A 25,093-nucleotide genomic window follows, 5' to 3' on the forward strand; every position below is an offset into this window, starting at 1 on the left:
ACTACACATGCCATGCTTCTGCCCATTTCACCATCCTATTTATGCCATACTGAAATCTACAACTTATCAAATGCCTTGTGAAAATCCATACATACATCTAATGCACTATCCTGATCAACCTGTTACCTCAAAGAATTCAGTCAAGTTAGTCAGACACAATTTGCTGTGCAATGCAATTTTTTTTGAAGCATTAAATGTGCATTTTATTGTGTTATTTTAGTTCATTCGAATGATTGAATAATCTTAGTGCAAAAAAAAGCTTTGAATATGTACACTTGACATTATACCAGTAAAGCTCCATCTTGTCTGGCTCAATATCATAAGAACACCGTTACAGTACAGATAATTTCCCAAATTTACCAAAATCAGCCATTCTTATGACTTAAGCGTGGCAGCCAATTATGGGCCTTTTTATGTTAGACCATAAGACATAGGAGCAGAAATTAGGCCGTTCGGCCCATCGAGTCTGCTCTGCCATTCAATCATTGCTGATAAGTTTCTCAACCCCCTTCTCCTGCCTTCTCCCCGTAACCTTTGATCCCCTTACCAATCAAGAACCTATCTATCTCGGTCTTAAATACACTCAATGACCTGGCCTCCACAGCCTTCTGTGGCAATGAATTCCATAGATTCACCACTCTCTGGCTAAAGAAGTTTCTCCTCATTTCTGTTCTAAAAGGTCTTCCCTTTACTCTGAAGCTGTGCCCTCAGGTCCTAGTCACTCCAACTAATGGAAACATCTTCCCCACGTCCTCTCTATCCAGGCCTTCCAGTATTCTGTAAGTTTCAATCAGATCCCCCCCTCATCCTTCTAAAGTCCATCGAGTATAGACCCAGAGTCCTCAAACGTTCCTCATTCAAACGTTCATTCCTGGGACCATTCTCGTGAACCTCCTCTGGACCCTCTCCAGGGCCAGCACACCCTCCCTGAGATACGGGGCCCAAAATTGCTCACGATATTCTAAATGTGGTCTGACCAGAGCCTTATAAAGCCTCAGCAGCACATCCCTGCTTTTATATTCTAGTCCTCTCGAAATAAATGCCAACATTGCATTTGCCTTCCTAACTCCTGACTCAACCTGCAAGTTAACCTTAAGAGAATCCTGGACTAGGACTTTCAAGTCCCTTTGCACTCCAGATTTCCGAATTCTCTCCCCATTTAGAAAATAGTCTATGCCTCTACTCTTCCTACCAAAGCGCATGACCTCACACTTGCCCACATTGTATTCCATCTGCCACTTCTTTGCCCATTCTCCTAAGCTGTCCAAATCCTTCTGCAGCCTCCCTGCCTCCTCAACACTACCTGTCCCTCCACCTATCTTTGTATCATCTGCAAACAGGATGCCCTCAGTTCTTTCATCTAGATCATTAATGTATAAAGTGAAAAGTTGTGGTCCCAACACTGACCCCTGCAGAACTCCACTAGTCACTGGCCGCCATCCTGAGGAGGACCCCCTTATCCCTACTCTCTGCCTCCTGTCAAACAGCCAATCTTCTATCCATGCTAGTACCTTGCCTCTAACACCATGGGCTCTTATCTTACTGAGTAGCCTCCTGTGCGGCATCTTGTCAAAGGCCTTCTGGAAGTTCAATAGATAACATCCATTTGCTCTCCTTTGTCTAACCTACTCGTTATCTCCTCAAAGAATTCTAACAGATTTGTCAGGCATGACCTCCCCTTGATGAAACCATGCTGACTTTGTGAGTTCCATTACCAGGAACTGGAATGAGATGGACACATCACACTCATTCACATGGCATGCCATATGTAAGTGTCCTGTCATTTTGAATTTAAATCAGCGACAGGTCATGGGACATTGCAATAATCCACTTTCATGCCTTTAAGATTCTAGGTTTTAATAAAATTTAGTAAAGCATGTTTGTTTATCAACTCAGGAGTATGGAGATATTTTGAGATCAACGGTGGGATACAGCCTCCTGAGAGAAGGCTAAAGAGGATATGTTAAAACATTTACCACACCAAATTCCAAGGCCTGATGGATCCAATTTATATACAATCTAAAAATACTTCAGCCACTCACATGGTGGGTTGGGGGGAGGTTTGGAAGAAAGAGAAGGGGAAAGAGATGGGCAAGAAGGTAATGCTCCTATCCAATGCTATCCTCTGTTTCCTAATCAAGAACCACACTATGTTGTATATTTACCCCGCAAGATGAAGGTATATAGCAACCAGAATAGAAGGCATTCAAGTCATTACTGTACCAGTAGACTTGCAATCTGAATTACTGCATTATTTTCATTACCTGCTCCAAAAAACAGAAAGCACAAAGTGTTTTTGCGCATACACAAGCCTTCTATCGGTACAAGTATGGATGTCCAATTACAAGCAAAAGTTTTAGAAGCAATAATTCTGAGCTTGTTCACTTGTAGAAGATTACTAAATCCTGCCACAAAACAATAATCCTCCACCAAGGCTCAACACACCCGTAACTTTTTGGAGATGGAAAATGGGTTGAAAACAAAGCTCAAATTCAAGTGTTTTGAAAAGCAACATCTGTACTATTAAAAATCTTGAGTGGTTTCATGATTCTAATTGAATTGCACCTGTGGATATGATGTAATGAGTTATATGACCAGTTCATTACAACAGGGGTTAAATCCACATGCCCTGTGGGTGGCAATGTGGCTTTGGAGCATCAGGAGGTGAGTAACTCATTGCAGAGTGCGCAGCATCTGAATTGCTCTAGCAGCCACAATATTTATCAACCTGGACCAGTTTAATTTCTGGTCACTGATGAGACAGATTGATGGCAATGCTATTCAGTGTCAATGCAAGGTGATTGGAGATAGTAATTTTCACTTGCCACTTTATCAGCCCAAGCCTGAATGCTGCCCAGGTCTTGCTGCATGCAGGCATTGGCTTCTTTATTGTCTGAGGATTGCAAATGGAATTGAACGCTGCAATCATCTGTGAACAGCCCCAATTCTGACCTGGTGGAGGGAAGGTCATTCGTGAAGCAGCTGAAGATAATTTGGCCAAGGACACTATCCTGACGAGCTCTTGCAGCAATGCCCTGGAGCTGAGATGATTGGCCTGAATCTTCTTTTATACATTGGATTGGTCATTCTTAGCATTAGATAAAACTGTCAATAATTAAAGTAATTTCCATTATATCTTTCAATTAAGCAGTTGCTGCCATCTGTGTGCAAAGGTTAAGTTGGTAAATTATAGTGAAAGTAGTGACTGCTGTGCTTCCAATCTTATTTACACTTCTTTGAGCAATGAAGCCAGAATTTAATCAATCATGGCAGATGCATCATCAGCAGTGACAAACCAGATTGTCCAAGTCCATCTTAAACTTTTTGATGTCAAGTTTAGCAGCACCCAAAAATGTCAAAACCATGCGCCTCACAGCTTATTGCTCAGTTCAACATTTTGCTCAACAAATCTCTCTCAAAATTTGACTAATGCAAGTGATGAAAATTCATCCAGTGCAAGTTAAAATGCAAGAGAATATTCAGGTCAGTTTTCAGCTGAGATTGAAGTGTACCAGACAGATCCAATAAACTATAACAGACTTGATGATTCATCTGCAAAATCTAAAATTTTCTAGAGAACAAGCTTTTTGATAAGTTCTGAACTATCTATATCATCATAAACAAATTTTCGAAGTGGCTAAAGCTATTATTTCAGAGGACTAGAGAAAATGTTTCTGAACTATTTGCTGCTGATTGAGTTGATATCAGTAAAGAAATTTCATGCACTTTTTCTCCAAAATGTTTGGAAATTATCTTACAAGTTCAGTATGCATATGCTCAAAATGTTTCTACAAATTAACCACCCTATCGTCAACGAACTTCTAAGTGCACAATGGATGAAACTGAATTTCCCACTTCGTGAAATTTTCATCTAATTTTCACCCAAACTTCACCCTTTAAACTGGAGGCTCCACTGGCACATTAGTCAGCTTTCCAAAAAAACTATTCACAGAAACAGTTACTGTTCCTCATTTTCATGTGACAAACCCAGCTATCTTCAGAAGTTATGACAGACCCACCACTGCTTGCCATCCAAAACACGGTCAGATGCTGCTTTCCTTTTGCCATGATGCGCCGTGCTGGAGCTGCTCATTATCAGCTAGGTTTGTTCTACTGATTAGGAGCAGCTATTTTGATTGATTGAGCTGTCCACAATAACAGCTTCACTTTTCATACAATGGTTTTACTCCTGCGACACATCATTTTAGCAGATAACCAATAAGCAGTAACCAAGGAACTTGTGCATGCAGAACAATCAAAAGCGCTTGCCCACTCTGCCACCATTTTGTCAAAGGCAAATTAAAATATATTTGCATACATCGTGGGAATGAATATTGAAATGACATATCCAATAGTAAATAAAAACTAATGCATACCAAACAAAAATGCAATTCATTACAAGTGGCTAGCAGCCAATTCTACCTTACCCCAGCTATTCCTACTCCAATTTTCCTCATCCTCCTTTTTCCTATTCTCCCACATTAGTTCAATTATTATTTCCCATGCTTGACCTGAGGATTTCAAACAGTGTAAAACAATGAGAAAGTCACTACCTGGTTTTAAAAAGCCATTAAGACTCAAAATCAGTACCCTTTGAATCTAAAATACAAAAGACAACATAAAGGACACAAGTTTTCCTGTAACTATGACAACAGATATCCTTCCAAGAGGGAAAGAAATACAATTCCACAGGATGTCAGTTCCTTTGAGACCCCTCACTGAGTTTCTGATTTTCTGTGCCAGACAAATACAGAGTGGATGCAATAATCGTTCTATGGAGAAGGACAGCCTCTCATCCAGGTTCCAATGATCAGCTCAAAAGTGGTACTGTCAGGCAGTAGTAAGGCAACTATGGATAGGGCAATTGCCCAGAAGTGTTGGAAACGTCAAGGCATAGGTTGTTTGGTTTACTCACAATGATAGTTATCTGGGCATGTCTTAAAATTATATTAGTAATTTAGCTAATTGGGATGATTGATGGTCTCTTAAATAGCATGTCCTTGGAAAAGTGTGTTACTTTGTATAGGGAAAATTTGAGAAAGGTGCTTACTCCAATTTTAGCAACTGGAAAGATTAACCAGCCCCATCAAAACTAAATCCTAATTGAAAATATCTATACAATATGACTAAGACATTGTCAGGAAGATGTAATCTTTTTCACAATGTTATTGGAATTTATCATAAAATAGAGTAATAGTGGGGTCTATGTCCAAGAATGTGTGAGCACGCTCAAATTGAATTACAGGCAGCTGGTCTGAGTGCTTTAATGTATCACATGGGCAATTTTGAAATGCTAAATATGTAAACATAGTGGAAGCTTTAGAGCATTGAGTGTAAGGGAACGCTTGCATTTTTAAATGAACCAGACTAGCTTGAATTCAAAAGAAATGTTTCACCTAGCCAAGTTAAGAAACAACGTTTTTATTTTTCCCCAAAGATTACTGGTAAAATTGGTACTATGATAGATTTTTATTATTAGTAAAGGTAAAGTCCAAAGGCATAGTGAAACAATAGGAATTTACATTCAACTGGGAAATATGTAAAAAGGAGAGAAGGAAGAAGACATTCCAAGATCTAACAAGTGTGAAAAGCCACCAGCCTCTAAGCCTCAAACTGCTGTCTGCAGGAACTGAAGTTAAGAAAACTCACTTTGAATTGGACTATTCAGGGTACTGTTGCACTTCAAAAACAGAATTACCTGGAAAAACTCAGCAGGTCTGGCAGCATCGGCGGAGAAGAAAAGAGTTGACGTTTTGAGTCCTCATGACCCTTCAACAGAATTAGGTGAATCCAAGGAAGGGGTGAAATATAAGCTGATTTAAGGTGTGTGTGTGTGTGTGTGTGTGTGTGTGTGTGGGGGGGGGGTGCGGGGGGGGGGTGGGTTTGGGTCGGGGGAGAGAAGTGGAAGGGGGTGGTGTGGTTGTAGGGACAAACAAGCAGTGATAGAAGCAGATCATCAAAAGATGTCACAGACAACAGAACAAAAGAACACATAGGTGTTGAAGTTGGTGATATTATCTAAACGAATGTGCTAATTAAGAATGGATGGTAGGGTACTCAAGGTATAGCTCTAGTGGGGGTGGGGGAGCATAAAAGATTTAAAAATATTTAAAAATAATGGAAATAGGTGGGAAAAGAAAAATCTGTATAATTTCTTGGAAAAAACAAAAGGAAGGGGGAAGAAACAGAAAGGGAGTGGGGATGGAGGAGGGAGCTCAAGACCTAAAGTTGTTGAATTCAATATTTAGTCCGGAAGGCTGTAAAGTGCCTAGTCAGAAGATGAGGTGTTGTTCCACCAGTTTGCGTTGGGCTTCACTGGAACAATGCAGCAAGCCAAGGACAGACATGTGGGCAAGAGAGCAGGTTGGAGTGTTAAAATGTAAGGACTCCATCCCATTCTCTCAGTTCCTTCGCCTCCTTCGCATCTGTTCCGATGATGCTACCTTCAAAAACAGTTCCTCTGACATGTCCTCCTTCTTCCTTAACCGAGGTTTTCCACCCACGGTCGTTGGCAGGGCCCTAAACCGTGTCCGGCCCATCTCCCGCGCATCCACCCTCACGCCTTCTCCTCCCTCCCAGAAACATGATAGGGTCCCCCTTGTCCTCACTTATCACCCCACCAGCCTCCGCATTCAAAGGATTATCCTCCGCCATTTCCGCCAACTCCAGCATGATGCCACCACCAAACACATCTTCCCTTCACCCCCCCTGTCGGCATTCCATAGGGATCGTTCCCTCCGGGACACCCTAGTCCACTCCTCCATCACACCCTACTCCTCAACCCCCTTCTATGGCACCATCCCATGCCCACACAAAAGATGTAACACCTGCCCCTTCAATTCCTTTCTCCTCACCGTCCAAGGGCCCAAACACTCCTTTCAAGTGAAGCAGCATTTCACTTGCATTTCCCCCAACTTAGTCTACTGCATTCGTTGCTCCCAATGTGGTCTCCTCTACATTGAAGAGACCAAACGTAAACTGGGCGACCGCTTTGCAGAACACCTGTGGTCTGTCCACAAGAATGACCCAAACCTCCCTGTCGCTTGCCATTTTAACACTCCACCCTGCTCTCTTGCCCACATGTCTGTCCTTGGCTTGCTGCATTGTTCCAGTGAAGCCCAACGCAAACTGGAGGAACAACACCTCATCTTCCGACTAGGCACTTTATAGCCTTCCGGACTGAATATTGAATTCAACAACTTTAGGTCTTGAGCTCCCTCCTCCATCCCCACTCTCTTTCTGTTCCTTCCCCCTTCCTTTTGTTTTTTCCAATAAATTATATAGATTTTTCTTTTCCCACCTATTTCCATTATTTTTAAATACTTTTAAATCTTTTATGCTCCCCCCACCCCCACTAGAGCTATACCTTGAGTACCCTACCATCCATTCTTAATTAGCACATTCATTTAGATAATATCACCAACTTCAACACCTATGTGTTCTTTTGTTCTGTTGTCTGTGACATCTTTTGATGATCTGCTTCTATCACTGCTTGTTTGTCCCTACAACCACACCACCCCCCTCCACTTCTCTCCCCCACCCAAACAGCACCCCCCGCCCCCCCACACACACACCTTAAATCAGCTTATATTTCACCCCTTCCTTGGATTCATCTAGTTTTGTTGAAGGGTCATGAGGACGCAAAACGTCAACTCTTTTCTCTGCCGATGCTGCCAGACCTGCTGAGTTTTTCCAGGTAATTCTGTTTCTGTTTTGGATTTCCAGCATCCGCAGTTTTTTTGTTTTTATCTCTATTGTTGCACTTCACTGGGTCTTTTAAAATGTGTCTCTCTCACTACTGCCTCAACAGAGGTGTAACTAGGAGTTAGGTTAACTAGGAGAGCCAGGAGTTAACATAGTAATTTGTAAATCTATGTATATGCTTAAAATTATGTTTTTTATTAATAAAGTTTAATTTACTTTTGTAAGAAACCTATAAGACTCTGGTCTTATTACTACTGAATTCAAAGCCCACATCTCAAAATAGATACAAATTGCAAATAGTTGTGGCAGCTGCTTCAAGTTTCCTTCTGGGGTTTGAGCAGCTTGGCACTTACCATCCACCTGCCATAACATGCACCATCTCACCTTAACTTACAAAAACCTTAATTCTCCCAATGCTTATGCACCACAAAGTGCAATAACATAACCCAAAGCTACTAGGAATCAGTCTCCAATCTTCATGCCACTTTATAAAGCTTACCGTCCAAATGAAGTATTTATGCTGTGCGCAACTGTATTTTATGAAATTGCAAAATGGTTCAATGCATAAAAATTAATTTTACCAAAAAGCATTATCCATAATCAAACAAAATGTAACTACAGTACCTGCATTGGTACAGCTAATGGGAAGAGTTCCTCCAACCACTCCTAAAGGTTTACTGGAAAGATTAGAATTGGCCCAGGGACTATGTGCACTGAAATCTTTACCTGCATTGGCAAGTGGGGTGCTCTTGGCATTTATTCCTGTGGAATCAAAAATACTTTGACTGTTACAATTATTAAAAGTAGATACAAGAATTGTATTTCTAAAACTGCTGGGCAAAGTGGGTTTAAAAAAGCAAAAAGGTGAAATAAGTTTGTTTTAAATCTATTTTGAGGATTTTTTTTTTAAAAAAGCCCTTCAGCTCTATCTAGTTGACTTCTTACAATTCAAGTTTTACTTTTTCCACGCTGTGTTCTCCTTCTTTCAACAATAGCTTTAATGTTCCACGGAAAATGTGCACTATTAGTTTCTGTTAATCAAGTATCAATACCACCTTAAAGATGAACTTGTAATGATTAAACTCCACCAACATATATATTATGCATCTGCCACATTCAACACTTTTGCCAGTGTTGACCAATATACAGGAGCCCTTCTACCATCCACCACTCAACATCCACCACATTCCCCTCACCCCACCCCACCAAAAAGACATGGAATATCTTCATCCCCTATGATATACGGTAAATTACCTCATCATTTATGCTGTTAACAATGGATAATAATTGAAATCAGAATTCAATTTTTAGCTCATTGTAGTGAATTCTGTATTCCCAATTTGCTCCAAGTTCCAAAAACCACATCTCTGTGGGAGGCTTCATCCTATGTTCTAATCCTGCAGAATCACTTAAATTGACACTTCTTTCTATTTTTGTTTAGCAACCCAGGCTCATAACAAAGGACAGGATACCACTGAGGTTAAAAGGAATATCAAAAAGATAGTCAGAAAATAGTGATTAAATGATGCGAAGCTTGGGGTTTAAGCCGGGAGACAGTAGCAAAAAGGGTAAATTGTGAATTAGGATACTAATAGTAAACAGAAACCAGGGAGTAGGTGCAGATAGTGAGACACAAACACAAATGATTAACTCTGTTAGGTGTCAAGTAACATACAAGCAACAACTACAGTAGGTGCAAGTTAACTCAGTCTAATTTTGCCGCAAGTGCAAAACTTACATTCTACTTTACTCTCAACAGTTAATTGCTCTTTCCCTATTTTAATAAACTTATATTTTTTGTTACGAACCTGGTAGATACCTGGATTGTTTCAGATAGTGAAACTTGGCTGAAGAAGCTCTAGATGCAGTTGTATCTGCTTGAGGCATTATAATGGCTGTAGGCATATTGTTGCCATTTGATTTACTATTTGAAGAAGAGAAATCTAAAAGGCTTCCCATTCTGTAACACAAGTGCAAATTGTTTACAAGTTCAAAAATAAAAAGCACAAAATGGCACATTTAGCCATAATAATTGTCTGCTTACTTAAACTGTGATTCTTGACTTTGTCTTTTTTGATCATTTAAATTTGTGTTTTTAGTTGAAGAACTAAATCCCAAATCTCCTGAATCATTCCAGCTGTTGAAATCTTTCAAAACAGCATGACTCCATCGTTGAGCACTGCCTTTTGTCCTGGTGCTGCTGCATACATTTTCCTCTGTCCTGATCACTTTCTGAGAACAAACAAAAAAAATTGCATCAGGTATTAAAACAAATGCTGAAAGTCAAATTGTAATATTCAACATCTTTCACTGGAATCCTCAACAACTCAATTATATAGAACTCTTAACATAGCAAATTATACTGAGGAACTTCAGAGATATGATCAATTAAAATAAAAATGGAAGTCAAAGATGACAGAACACAGGACTAAAAGCCTGGTCAGAGCTGAGATTTGAGGAGGGGGGCACTTAGGAAGGAAATTTCAGAGCATGGTACAGTACCTTATATAGCTGAGCAAGCAGCAGCTGTACTGGGGCAAAAGGAACATGCAATGCGTAAGAGGCCAAAATTGAACATTTTAAATTGAAGTCATTCTGAGGTCAGGAGTCAAAGTTAATTAGCCAGGGCATGAATATACAGAACAAGGAAGATTGGAGGAGAGCACCGAATAATTGAATCTGGGAATAAAGTTTCATCAGGAAACATACTGAGGATGGGATGAAGGCAGGCATCATTACAGATACAGATGTAGGCAGTTTTTGTGATGGAGGATATGCGGCTGGACACAGAGGTCAGAGCTGTATAGAATTCCAAGGCTGTTAACAATCTAGTACAACCTGAGACACTGAGCAGAAAGGGGAATGTAATGTAACATGCGTATGAAAATTGTGGAGCAGGTTAAAAACTATGGCTTTCGGGGAAATAGGGGCTCATCCAAAAAGGAGGAAGCATGCATTCTCAGTCAGAGATAATGGAGCATCAAAACAGATGGTAGAGAGTTAGAGCTGGGCGCTGTCAGCATACATATAGAAGCTGACACAGTGGCTGGATGATATTAGCAAGGGATAGCAGACAGTTGAGGAACAAAGGGACCAAAGGTAGATCCTTGGGGTACTGCAATGATAATGGTATTGAGATGGGAAGGGAAGCCATCACTGGAAATTCTCTGGTTATGGTTGAACAGGCAAGAGTGGAACCAAACAACAGCTGTCCAATTGAGCCGGATAAAGATGATAGCCACTGGAGCAAGTGATGTGGCTGAGCATGTCAAAGATAGGACAAGGAGGAAAAATGCATTCTCAGTCAGAGAAACATAATTTGAGGCTTAATTAGAGCTGCAATGTTTACAAATTCAGAATGTATTGCTCTCAAAGCTGCAAAGAGGGCTTGCTTATTTAACTCTGGTCTCTTAATTTATGCTATAATAAAGCACATAGGTAGCTTATTTAACAAGCGCAGTATCCTGCAGATATCTATCTAAAAGGATGATATTAAAGAACAACCCAACAGCAAGGCTGAAAAAATATTGAGCAGTTTCACTGTGACCAAAGAAATAACCTCATTTTACTCCTGTAAAAAGATTGATTCTTAAATAAAATTGAAAATTTGATTACATTTTCATTCTAATTGGTTGTCAAATCCAAGGCCAATATATATTTTATTTCTAATTATCACCACACCATATGCTGAACAATTCAATTGTGGCAATAATAAATGTGCAAAATTCCCAACTGCCAAAAATAATCTGCAGTTATAAGTGGCAATTCCACAATCCCATGTTCCCAATGAGGAACAGCACTTGCAGTTAATGCAGATTAACGGAATTACCTTAGAATGAAGACATCAAGTATCATACTTTGGATCAGGAGTCTCATATATTGTATACAAGTACAATACAAGAGTGATAAAATCACATTGTTAAAAGCTAATTCTAAAATAATGGATGATTTTATCAGCTTAGCCTCTTGCACACAAATGGATAAAGATAAATTTATGATGCTAACCAGTATGTTCACTATCACACAATATTGTTATTCTTAAATACACAATCTTACTTGACACATTTTTGTACTTAGTGAAGGTAGAATATTTTGATGGGGTTTCTCTTGTTCACTTTGGTTTCCTCTTTCAAGTGAACCAGGTGCTAGATCTGTTTGCCGCGCACACATTTGGTGTTGAGAAGGTGTAATTTGTTGAAATGGTCTTGAAGGTGGATGAGGATAATGCAGAGGTGGGGGCTGAAGCGGAGGTACAGGCTTCATCGGATGAACTGGATGTTTACATTGCATTTCTCTTTGCTGCTTTCCTTGTTCTTGCACTTGCTGAGGAGTTCCCAGAACTTGGCCAACATGAAAATAGGGATACCGCAGTGCCTACAAATACAAAGGATTGCAGAAGATCATTCTGAAGCATTCTGAATACTTCCCCTAGATGACTCAATGGGTGAAATATGCACTATATCACATAAAGCAGAATGGTAGCATATTAAATATCTAGTATATACTGAGTTAACTGATCTGAGCAGAGTGTGACATTCAAGTGTGCCCAAGAGGTTCACTGTTCCTAGGTAAGCTATGCTCCATTCTCAATTTGGGACAGATCAGATGAAGAAAGGATTTGGCTATGATGGACCCCCTTCTTGAACAGCCTAGTGATGCCCAGTTTCTAAGCTTGCAAAGAATGGGGCACAGTGAAGTTTAGAAGAGATGTACCTTTCTATGGAACTATGACCAGTACATCTCTCTCAGAACTTCATTCAGACTAGTCAAGCTCCTGCAACATTTCACATGGGGAGCTGGGTAAGTTAAGTTGTCTTATTTCAATACTCCTAAATAACAGTGAAATAAATTCTTAAATCAGATGAGAAAACCCCCTACTAAAAGATGTAGGCAACAAAAAGAAACCAAGCAACAGAGACTTTATTTATGTGAAATGCCTGTTTTTTGGTGGCTATAAAATCTTAACATGAAAACTAAAGCAGGAAAATGCATTAAATGCATTGCCATTTATCATTTTCCCCAAACCAGTATGAGCATTTCACACCATCCACACTGAGCAGCATCAGTAATCAACTCAAATCATATGCAAAAATGCAGAGTAAAAAAAATATATATTATACATACTCGCCCACTATTAAGCCAGCCGCAGTGAAAACATTGATTTTTAAAGTGGGACACAGACAACAATTAGATTGGATTGGTGGTATAAATATTTGGTATGTCAGTATAACAGGCTCCACCAATTAATCTTCTAGCAAGGGTGTAAAATATTTATTTTTAGCATCAGAACAATGGAAGGGCAACAGATTTTGAGTGACTAGAAGTTGTAATGGGCATATGCTCTCATTTGTCCATAGTGCACAGTGGAGGCGACTGGGACAAGGAGGCACCCTATTAACTGCCATCAGAGGAAAGACAATAAAATTGACCTACAGACTCAATGTTTCTGTTTTTTTTTATAAAGGGTAGCATGTTCCAATAGTTTTCTCCTGTGAAAACAAATGCAGAATAAAATGGAGCAACAAAAATAAAAGTTACCTCAAATGATTATCATGACGCTGATTCATACATTTTGGTAGGGAGGAGGAAAGGAGGAAACAGAACTTAAAGAGGGAGAAGCAGCCATTCAAAAAGGCAGACTGAATTTCTGGTAATGTATCTAGGGGCATAGAAACAAAAGCAAAGATGAGATTTGGAGCTTGAACACTGCCTCAATTAGGCTAGTTTGAGTCATGCAGGTGGCTTTGTGCATGTGTTGTGGGAACACTGTAAAGCAATAGGAAAATGGTGAGGCTTAGATTCAGTAGAATGTTACCAGAGTTACAAGCTTCCAGTTATGAGTGACCTGAGTAGATCAGACTTTGTCCATTAGAGTTGAAAAGATTAAGGAGAAATCAGATGAGGTCTTCAAGAACATGGGAGGGTTAAAGGTAAACAGCAATGTTTCGCTTTAATTAATTAGCACTATGGTAATGCAAAAATACATACTTATGAAAGTTGACCAGAAAGCAAACTATCACTTGGTAATACAGGACTTGAGTATTGCTGAAAAGAGACATGCTGTTGAAGCTTTAACTCTCGCATTTATCCCGATGAATGCCAAATTTCAAAATTTCATCCTACATGAGAAAAGTGATGCTGATTGGTCTAGATGTTGCCATGGTGAATGCACCAGGTAGCTACATCCCAACAACAGGTGGAACATAGCAAAAAGCGCACCCCTTCGACTGTTCGCAATATGCAGAGGATTGACTGCACTCAACCAACCCGTGCTTGAAAAACTCAGAACATAATGTCTAACAGTAGATATGATTCAGTGACTGGGCAGCACTTGCTAAACATTCCTGAATGTGTAAAGAATTGTACTAACAGCCAATTTACGATTATCTGTCCAGCTCATAATTTAGGTCACTTAAGCTACACATAATCACATGCAGGGGCCTGTTCTCTGCAGGCTAAAGGAATATGTCCAGTCATTACACCTTTTCTGAAAGGCAAAAGCATGGGGGTCAATAGCACCCTGGTGCATTCACCATGGCAATGCTTCAACCAATCTGAACACGCTTCCCAACCAATCAGCACCCCTTTTCTCATGGAGTACAAATTGTTGTTCCCTTTAAAATCTGGCATTCTTGCTTCCGCCCTGATGATGCAAGAGGCAAAGCTTTGACAGCATATCTGTTTTTTCAACAATACTCAAGAAAGCAATTAGGGTAGGTTAGAAAAAAATCCTTTATGCAAAACATTATTATTCTCTGCCACAAACTGTTGATGAGTAGTCTATAAGTTCCTTAATTATGGCAGGAACTTACTTGCAAAAGGGAAATATTAAAGACTAAAAAGGAGCAAACAGGACAGAATAGGGTTAAACTACAGAGCTTAAGAAAAACGTAATATGAGCTGTAAATTTTCATTTTTTTTCTACCTGGCCACGAAGCCCAGAATTACATTGCACAGACCTAACTGGATACATGTCAGTGTTTATGCAACAGATGAACCCTCCTGTCCGACTTCATCTAACCCCAGCAGCAAAACTCATTACTCCTTGTTCCGCACACTTACCAGTCTCTGTAAGGAAGTTTCTCCTGAATTGCTATTGGATTTATTAGCGACTATCCATATTTATAGCCCCTAGTTTCACTCAGGCCCATGCGGAAACATTATTTCTATCTACTTTATCAAGGCCCTTCATAATTTTAAAGACCTCCATTAGGTCCATCAACATTCTCTACACAAGGAAAAGAGCTCCAGCCTGCTCAGCCTTTCATAATACATACATCCTCTCAGTTCTTGTAAATCTTTTCTGAACCTGCTCTAGTGCCTCTGTGCCCTTTTAATAATATGAAAGCCAAAACTGTACACAATTCTCCAAGTGTGGTAGAAACAAGGTTTGAGACAAGCTTATCTTAACTTCTGTGTTTTTTTAATTCTATGTCTCTAGAAATGAACCACAGTGCTTTTTTTTTTAAAAAAAAGATGCCCTATTACCCAGTGCCGCTACCTTAAGTGATTTGTATGTCTATACCATTAGACATCTTGGCTCCTCTGCTTGATTTAGTCTCATTTTCCAAGCAGTATTGGCCTCTATAATTTTGGTAGAAAAATGTGACATCTTATGGGTCTACACTGAAGTTCATCTAACAATCACTGAAGAAAATCTGCTAAGGGGATCATATGTATATTTCAGAAGTTGTTTGATTTTTCTTCCATTAATTTACTAGCATACAAATCTTCACACCCAGCCAGAACTGATGAAGACCTACTACAATTTTACCATGAACTGGACAAATTAGAAGCTCTTTGAAGGAGTCAGCACAATGAACTGAAAGACCTCCTTCAGTGCTGCAAGGTTCTATGATTTTACCCTTCCGACAAAGCAACTGTAGGTTATAACAATTTAATACTAGCACTAGTAGTGTACATTAAAACTGATCACTTGTGCTCCCTCTAGTTATTGCTTAAAAACTCACCTGGCTTGGAGTAGGTCGCTTCTTTGGGTCCCACTGGAGCATATCCCTCATGAGTTGAATAGCTTCACTACTTGCATTGGGAATCAGAGTCTTGAGATTATTGGGGACACACTGAGGCCAACGGAAGTTCATGGCTGCTGCAAGCTGATAGCCTTCTGACCAATTATTCTAAGAGATGGCAATTATAAAGTTGTCTGATACAAGTAAAAGTAGGATAATTCACACATTGTTAGAGCAAAAAAAAGTTATATGGACAACCAAAGTTGTCATTTATTTCTTGAATCTAGTTTTCTGAATTCAGAAAAATAAGAGTACTTTAAAAATGTAATTTGAATCTAGTGCATAGAAATTTGGACTGTTCTGGGCAAAGCATTATCTAAGATGAGCATTTTCTGGGAGGCTTTTGATAGCTGAAGGGATTGGGGATGCGAAGATGAACAGCCTTAAGCACTGAGATGCAGAGGACAGAGGCATTAGTGACCGAACAATTATTCACTGATGGTAAAACAGTGGACCCATACAAGAGCAAAATACTGTGGATCAGAAATAATTATAGATAAATCTGAAATCCAAAAACAAAAACAGAAAATGCTGGAAATAAGTATTCCAACACCTGTGGAGAGAGAAAGTTAAACGTTTCTGGTCAATAACCTTTCATCAGACCAGGTGTGTAGATGAGGATGGTGCAGTTGATGTAGTTTATATGGATTTCAGCAAAGCCTTTGACTAGGTCCCACATGGGAGACTTATAAAGAAGACAAACGCACATGGGATACAGGGCAATTTGATAAGGTGGATTCAAAATTGGCTTAGTTGTAGGAGACAGAGGGTGATGACGAAAGGATGCTTTAGTGACTAGAAGCCTGTGTCCAGTGGTGTACCACAGGGATCTGTGCTGGGTCCCCTATTATTCGTCATTTATATAAACGACATATATGACTATGTGGGGGGTAGGATTAGTAAGTTTGTGGATGACACAAAAATTGGCCAGGTGGTTAACAGTGAGGTCGAGTGTCTTGGTCTGCAGGGAGATATAGATAGGATGATCAAATGGGCAGATAAGTGGCAGGTGGAATTTAACCATGAAAAGTGTGAGGTGATATACTTTGGAAGGAGTAATTTGACAAGGAAGTATTCAATGAACAGCATGGCACTAGGAAGTTCTGAGGAACAAAGGGACCTTGGCATGTGTGTCCATAGATCTCTGAAGGCGGAGGGGCATTTTAGTGGGGTGGTGAAAAAGGCATATGGGACACTTGCCTTTATCAATCGAGGCATAGATTACAAAAGTAGGGAGATCATGTTGGAGTTGTATAGAACCTTGGTGAGGCCACAGCTGGAGTACTGTGTGCAGTTCTGGTCACCACATTATAGGAAGGATGTGATTGCACTGGAGGGGGTGCAGAGGAGATTCACCAGGATGTTGCCTGGGATGAAACATTAAAGTTATGAAGAGTGGTTGGATAGACTTGGGTTGTTTTCGTTGGAGCAGAGAAGACTGAGGGGTAACCTGATTGAGGTGTACAAGATTATGAGGGGCATGGGCAGGGTGGATAGGGAGCAGCTGTTCCCCTTAGTTGAAGGGTCAGTCACGAGGGGACATAAGTTCAAGGTGAGGGGCAGGAGGTTTAGGGGGGGATGTGAGGAAAAACTTTTTTACCCAGAGGGTGGTGACAGTCTGGAATGCGCTGCCTGGGAGGGTGGTGGAGGCGAGTTGCCTCACATCCTTTAAAAAGTACCTGGATGAGCACTTGGCATGTCATAGCATTCAAGGCTATGGGCCATGTGCTGGTAAATGGGATTAGGTAGGTAGATCAGGTAATTCTCATGTGTCAGTGAAGACTCGAAGGGCCAAAGGGCCTCTTCTGCACTGAGAGATTCTGTGAAATGTTATAGATAAAATAGGTTTTAAGCAAGTCCAGAGACAGGGGTGTGGAGATTGCGGGGGTTGGTGGAAAGAAAAATAGGGAAAGTCTGTGATCAGGTGGATGGGAAGAAAAATTAAATGACAAAAGAGCTGGTTGTGCAAAACAAAAGGAAATGGTAATGGGCCAAGCAAAGAAACAAAATGTTGTGTCTAGGGAAGGAGTGAATAGCAGAATGAACAGCTGTGGTTCAAAAACAGGAAAAAACAAAACCAGCAAAAGGAGGAAACAGAAGGGGGCAGGCAACACCCTTTTACCACTTCCCTTCTCAGCATCCAAGGCCCCAAAAACTCCTTCCAGATGACATTATTTTCAATTTAATATACTGCAATCACTGGAGTTGCTGCTGTCTCCTCTACGCTGGAGACACCAAACCCAGACTTGTGACTGCTTTGCAGAACACTTGCATTCAGTCCACAAGCATGAACCCAAGCTTCCAGTTGCCTGTCACTTTAATTCTCCACCTTGTTCCCACTCAGTATTCGGCCTCCCTTGATGTCCCACTGAAGCTCAACATAAGCTCAAGGTACAGCACAGCATCTTTGAATTAAGCATTTTACATTCTAGATTTAGCATGGAGTTCAACAAATTCAGATCATAACCTCTGCTCCCATTTTGTTTCTTTTTACTTTGTTGTTTTGGTTTGTTTTCAGTTTGTCATTTAATCGCCTTCGCCTTGCACCCAAACACAGACCTTCCCCTTTATTCTTTTTCCCACCCTTCCCTTTTACTGACTCTGTGCTGCCTTAAAACCAATTGCATCATTTGAGAACATGCAACTGCATTTGCTGAGGTAAGATGGGGTGAAGTTAAGGACAGATATGAAAGTGAGCAACTTCTTAAAGCTGAATAGGTGAGGCAAAAAGGAGCAAATGGGGTAAAATATGATGAGAGTAGGAGCCTCTGTGTGGGCAACGATACAGGCTGTGGGCTTCTGAATAAGCCTGATAACTAAAGCAGAGGAGAAATCCTACACTTAGGAAATAAGAGAGTGGGTTAGAGTTTTGGCTATGGTGAGGGGACACTGGAGTGAGTCCAGGAGGTGTGACTGAGGTGGAAGAGCAAGTAGTCTTGGTAATGGAATCGTTGTGAGGGCAGACGCTTAGTTAAGGGTTGAGCAGCATGCTAATTTAGTTAGCCCTCCAGTCCAGAAAAGCATAATTGTTGCAGAACAACACTTAGAATACATATAAAAAAGCTGTTTGCAATAAACGCAGACTCACTGTTTTCCTTTTCTTTATTGCACAAAATAAAAGATGTTAGAACTAAGTAAAAATCACAAATAATACCAAAAAACTGCAAGACTGTTTTCTCATTAAAAATGCAATGGAATTCCACACCTCTCCAAGTCTTCCCTCACCCCCAATATACAAGCTTCATATCAGCTGAGTACTATTTATGAGTCTTCTATCGTGCCCTTTACATCAATGGTGATGGTCTGTGCTATGGGTATCAACAATCACCCTACACTTTTCAATTTTAAAGTAACTTCAAGCACTTTGATAAGGTCTCATACCTTTTTAGGTGTCCCTAAGACTTGGCAAATTTTGAAAATCTCATCTATTTCACTAGAGCCAGGAAAAAGAGGTCTTAATGTGTAGAGTTCTGCCATAATACAACCAACAGCCCACATGTCAATAGGAGAGCTATAATTTGTTGATCGCAGAAGAACTTCAGGTGCTCTGTACCTGTAAACAAAAAAGGATAAAAATTTGTGCACGATGATATGAACGTTGCAATGATCAATACAATTTGCCCCTTCTTCAAAGGAAATCAAATTCACTGGACTTTTTGGCTTCACCTGACAGTCCATACTAACTCCACCTACTGGTTAAACTGAGGCAATTATTCATGCACTTTTCTGAACTTCCTGATATTATTCTTTTCAGTTAGCTTCAGAGAAGCATTTAGACGCTATCAGATTCAAGATGCACAATATAAACAGCAACTCCAATGCGAAGAAACCTTTTAAAACGTAGAAAACTTGCCAGCATTCTTAAAGTTGTTTCAAAAAAAAATACATAAGTCCTTCCAACTGGGGATTCAGCCTGGAGGATCTTTATCTTTCTCGCTTGTGACTTTAATGCAAGTCTCCATAGTTTAAAAGCTAAATAAAAGCAGGAAGTCAAGCAAGGTTACATCATTTACTTTTTGATACTATTTCAGCAACTCTCCAATTTCCTCTTTCTCAGATCAATAAAAATGTAAGTTTCAGACTAGAAAGTCCAACATAATTATTGTAGCCCAGCAAGAATGAATTTGCATATATATAGCACCTTTCTCATCCTCAGGTCATGCCAAAAGACTTCACCGCCACGAAATTTATTTCTCAAACACAATTAGTGTTTTGCAGAGAAAAGATCTCCAGTGAATTCCATTATTTTTTTTTCTCTCCATGGTGAGAGCATGGCAACTATTTTAACTTTTTTCTTCCCACAATTATTCACGTAACTGGAGGCAGAGCAGAGTAATCATAAAATTGAAGAACAAAATGGTTACAGGGCAGGAGGCTGCAATTCAGAGGTTGTGTTCATGCTGGCTCTCCAGAAGAGAGACTATTGAACTCTTCTCCCCACTCACATACCTTTTACCCCAAGCCCTGCAATTTTCTTTTTGCTTCAGATAATTATCCAATTCTCTTTTGATGGCAATGATTGAATCTGCCTTCACCAGACTCTCAGGCAGACCATTCCAGATCCTAACCACACTGTATTAAAAAAATGTTTTTCCTCCTGGTACTGTTGTTCCTTTGGGCTAACCACCTTTAATCAATGTCCTCTGGTTCTCAATCCTTTCACCAACAGAAACAATTTCTCCCTATCTACTCAAACCAAATCCCTCATGATTTTTTGCCCCAGCTCCTCTAATTGATCCATATAGCTGAAGTTCCTCATCCCTGAAATCATTCTCGCGTAGCTTTTCTGCACCTTCTCTGTCTTCACATTGTGCCTAAATGCAGTGCCCAGAATTGGACACAAATTCCAGCTGAGACTGAACCAGTACTTTATACAAGTTCAAGTTCATGACTTATCTACCTTTCTACTCTTTACCCAGACTTACAAAGCACTAGATCTCATATGCATTTCTCAACCTGTCCTTCCAGCCTCAATGGTTTGTGCCCACATAGCCTCAAGTCCCTCTGCTCCTACACCCCCTTTAGGATTGTACCTTTTATTTTATATTGCCTCTCCTTGTCCTTCCTGCCAAAATGAATTATTTCACATTTTGGGGGCAGGTGAGAGGTTACAATCCGATCAGCAAGATCTTATTGAATGGCAGAGCAGGCTCGAGGGGCCAAGTGGCTGGCTCCTAATTCGTATGTTGGTATGTATGTTGTCCAGGCATTATCGCCACTGTAGAGGAGTGTGCTGAGGACATAGGCTTGGTAGATTTGCAGTTTGGTGTTCTCAGTTAGGTTGCAGCTGTTCCATGCTCTCTTACTCAGCCTGGATATAACCTCTACTGCTTTTGCAACAATTGTGCTGATTTCGGCATCAAGTGACAGATTGCTGATTGTACAGTCTAGATATGTGAAGCTAACAAATAATATCCAGCATCACATTGTCAATGCTGATTGATGGCAGTATGGCAACATCCTGGACGATGACATTTGTCTTTCTGATGTGTTATGATCCCAGCTGATATTACTACTAGACAAGTCAAATCCCAGAGTGAAGCCTGGCTTGATAGATCCTAACTTTTTTAAAGAAAACATGGAAAGCTACTGAACAAATTCATAGGAGTCTGCTGATGGACTTTTAATACAAAGAATAAAATATTAAAACAAGTAACAAACAAAATTACTCCAAGCAAAAAGGTTGAAACTCTCTCAGTACAAACACAAGAGGATGCTTCAATCTCCCAATATTCCTTTACCCAGCAATATCTTTACAGACATCAGCAAGTGGAAGTTACCACCAGCTTGACCCAAAGGCACATTTGCTTGGGACTGGTACAGGTGTAGTTTTCTTCCAGTGAATTCTTGAACATTCACTTGCTGTTTCTCACACAAATCTCGCCTCGCCCCAGGACACCAAAAATAACCACACTTTAAACTCACTGTTTCAGAAGCAACATTGCTAAACTGATCACATTACAACTACTATCCCACTAGTCTTGTACTTTTCTCAGAGCTGAAAATACCCATCTGTGTCTCTATCTCTTGACCACTGTTGCTAAGCAACAGTTCAGTTTTTTCCTAGTTCATTTTTTTCCCCAAGAAACACTAAACTTCTCACCCCTTTTTAACCCATACCCCAAAGCCTGACCTTTCAGCCACAGGTCCATCCAGACTTTAAGGCACCAAGGCTCATAAAAAACCCAAATGAAATTGGAACCACTCTACCTTCCTTTTCAACTTATAAATTATACATCGCTCAACACAGATGCTGATCGCCTTTACAGATATATGAGAGTCTGCTGATTTGCTGCTCAGGCAATCTTCAGTATGCCTGAGTTGCCCTAGACAAACTGCAGGTCTTAGCTAAATACATCCATCCCAAATCCCAGTGTGGTTGCAGAATTAGAATGTCTACAATTGACATGATCTTCTCAGTCCAGCAGCTTCAAGAGGAATGATGTGAACAAAGGAGGTCAATATATATTGCCTTTAACGATCTCACCCAAGGCATTCAACAATGTGAGCAGAAGTGGTCTTTTTAAGCTGCTGGTGAAAATTGATTGCCTCCCGAAGCTGCTCAATGCAATCTCCTCTTTCTATGACAAGATGATGGGTAAAGTCAGCTATGAGAAGGCAACATAGGATCTGAAATCCACAGTGGGGTCAAACAGGGTTGTGTTCTGGCACCAATGCTCTTAGGCGCATTATTCTCTTTACTGCTGTTGTATGCCTCAGGTCATCTACAGAATGTGTCTACTTGCATACCAGAACTGACGGAGAACCGGTCAGCCTTGTTCGCCTGAGATCCAAGACAGGTGTGCACCAAGCCCTCACCATGCTCTACACTGATAATGCTGCACTAACATTCCATACTGAGGAACTAGTTTCTACGCTAGTACTATCTATCCCTCCCAATTCTTTGTGCACTCTGATTTTCCTTGTTAATATTTCCCAGTTCCAACAAGTTAGTTTAAATCCTCCCCAATAGGTTTCGACTATGTTCAGGGAAAACCCAGCCCTCCCAGAACCAGTCTTACTATTGCAGGCATCTGTAACCCTCTATCCTGCATCAATTCTCAGCCACCTTCAATAATTTGTGCACATATACTGCAAGGCCCCTCTGCTCCTGCAGCCCATATCCTTTATTTTATATTGCCTCTCATTTTGGCTAGAAGGACAGGAAGTCACATCACACTTCTCTAAATTAAATTTTGTTTGCCACTTGCCCGCTCAGTCCATTAGCTTGAGCATGCTCTCTTGGAAGTCCATCATAATCCTCTTCAGTTCATAATATTTCCAAGTTTTGTCTCATCTGAAAACTTTAAAATTGTCCCCCATACAAAGTTTAATACATATCAAGAATAGTCCTAGTACAAAACACTGGAGAACCCCACTTTATACCTTCCTCCAATCTGAAAAAAACATTCACAGCTACCTCTCCATTTCCTGTCACTCAGTTTTGTATCCATTTTGCCACTGTCTCTTTTAATAGATAGGTTTCAAATGTGCTGACAAGTCTATTGTGTGGCACTTCAAACTTCTTTTGGAAGTCCACATACACCATTCCAATTGCATTACCCTCATGTACCTCATTGCCCCAAAAAAACTTTAGCTATAAACACTATTTTAGTTCTCAAAAGGATTGTAACATGGTTGCCTGTATTAACAGGATGAGAATGGCCAATTCTTCCTGGAGTAGATGTTTTGTAAGTCACCATGACTACAGATGCATATACCATAAATAACGTGCCAGTTTTCCTTTGGACCATGCATCATCGTTCCCAGGCAAAATTTCACAAGAAGTTTCAAACCTTGCATTCAAGATCATGAGAAATCAATGTGAAATTATAGAATCTGTTCCAATAAGTTTGCCAAATAAAATATAAAATATTCATGGATTAACATGGTAATTATCTGTTATCCTTTCTGGTTTGCCAAATTTTACCACTAAAAACTTAGCCAATTATGGTCGTTGCTGAAAGTGTCAAAGATCAAGTAAATCTGAAGTATTTGGACTTCCGACATACAGCTTTTAGCAACATTACAGGTGTTTTGCTGACAAATAAAGAGACAAGCTGTTGAAACTTTTCATCTTGCACTCATCAGGACAGATGCAAGACTGCCAAATTTCAAAGGGAATAATTTCTACTGCATGAGAAAGGGAATGCTGATTGGTTGGCAAGTTAGTTCCGAATGGTTGAGACATTACTATGGTGAATGCACCAGGGAGCTATTGACTCCCATGCTTTTGTTTATTCAAAAAAAGTGCAATGTAAACTCACCCCACAAATACATGCTTTATTTAATGGTACCTTATAACTGGGCACAAGGGGTCAAAAATCAGGCAATAAGGGCTGTGTTGTGAAGATGCATGGGAGTTTAAGACATGCTCACTTTGCGTCAGATGCTGATGACATTTCAAGGTGGTGACCATCAGCTGTTTGCTTTTATACTTGGTATGTAAGTCGACCTCAATTTTTGGAGGGGTTCTGAGGCTTCAATGGTCAACTTATATACCAACATCTACGGTATGGTTGAAGCAAAGGAAACACTGAAAATTTAGCACTAACTTAACTTCTGTGCTTAAACACTATCAGCTACCTTTGGAAAGACGATCAGTTTATAAGACATCCATATCCATAAAAGTAAAATTACAAAAAGCTAACTGTTGGATGTCACATCCAGCTGTGAAATACAATTTTTATTCGCTAGTTATGCAGACTTTCACAGCTGCCCTTGACATGCATTCAACTAGTGTAAAGCCACTTGGCAATTGTCAAACTGAATTAGAAATTGTTAAGTGCTTGTTATTAGAAAAGACATTCTTACCATCTTGTAGACACATAATCAGTGTAGGGTGGACGAGATCGAATTTCACGAGCTAGACCAAAATCAGCTATTTTTACAAGTTCCGGTCCCATACAAAGCAGATTTTCTGGTTTCATGTCACGATGAAAAAATCCTGGAATACAACACACACATAAATAAAAACAGAATCAAAGGATAAAATTATTTCCTGCAGCAATAAAAGGGTTTGCCCCTAACAGAGTCATTTTTCTCCTACTGCAACAACGCATCCATTTCCTAAGATTGTTTTTTTTTTTGTTCATTCATGGTTGTGAATATCTCTGGCAAGGTCAGGATTTATTGCTCATCCATAATTGCCCTTGAAGACGGGAGTGAGCCACCTTCTTGAACCTCTGCAGGCTATGTGGTGAAGATACTCCCACAGCTCTGTTCAGTATTTTGGGCCGGGGGGGGGGGGGGGGGGGGGGGGGGGGTGCCAGGATTTTGACCCAGTGACAAAGGGGCAGCAATACACTTCCAAGTCAGGATGGCCAGTTCCGTTGAAGGGTCATGAGGACTCGAAACGT

At 40.2% G+C, this 25,093-nt stretch overlaps 1 protein-coding gene across 5 annotated transcripts in view; it reads right to left on the minus strand.

The window, feature by feature from the left end:
• The window catches only part of LOC121277896 (serine/threonine-protein kinase ICK-like), a 61,109-nt gene that overhangs the window by 4,956 nt on the left and 31,060 nt on the right, over positions 1-25,093 (minus strand). For 3 of the 5 annotated variants that reach the window (XM_041187697.1, XM_041187696.1, XM_041187694.1), the window contains 7 exons: positions 24,549-24,681; positions 19,116-19,287; positions 15,675-15,842; positions 11,761-12,078; positions 9,749-9,936; positions 9,513-9,664; positions 8,329-8,466 (listed from right to left, as the gene is read on the minus strand). In XM_041187697.1, the coding sequence (XP_041043631.1) occupies positions 8,329-8,466; positions 9,513-9,664; positions 9,749-9,936; positions 11,761-12,078; positions 15,675-15,842; positions 19,116-19,287; positions 24,549-24,681 (1,269 nt within the window). The remainder of the gene's footprint in view (positions 1-8,328; positions 8,467-9,512; positions 9,665-9,748; positions 9,937-11,760; positions 12,079-15,674; positions 15,843-19,115; positions 19,288-24,548; positions 24,682-25,093) is intronic. The other 2 variants (XM_041187698.1, XM_041187699.1) reach the window with 2 other exon arrangements.

The sequence above is a fragment of the Carcharodon carcharias genome, chromosome 5 (genome assembly GCF_017639515.1).
Source record: "Carcharodon carcharias isolate sCarCar2 chromosome 5, sCarCar2.pri, whole genome shotgun sequence".
In the NCBI taxonomy this organism is placed as follows: domain Eukaryota; kingdom Metazoa; phylum Chordata; class Chondrichthyes; order Lamniformes; family Lamnidae; genus Carcharodon; species Carcharodon carcharias.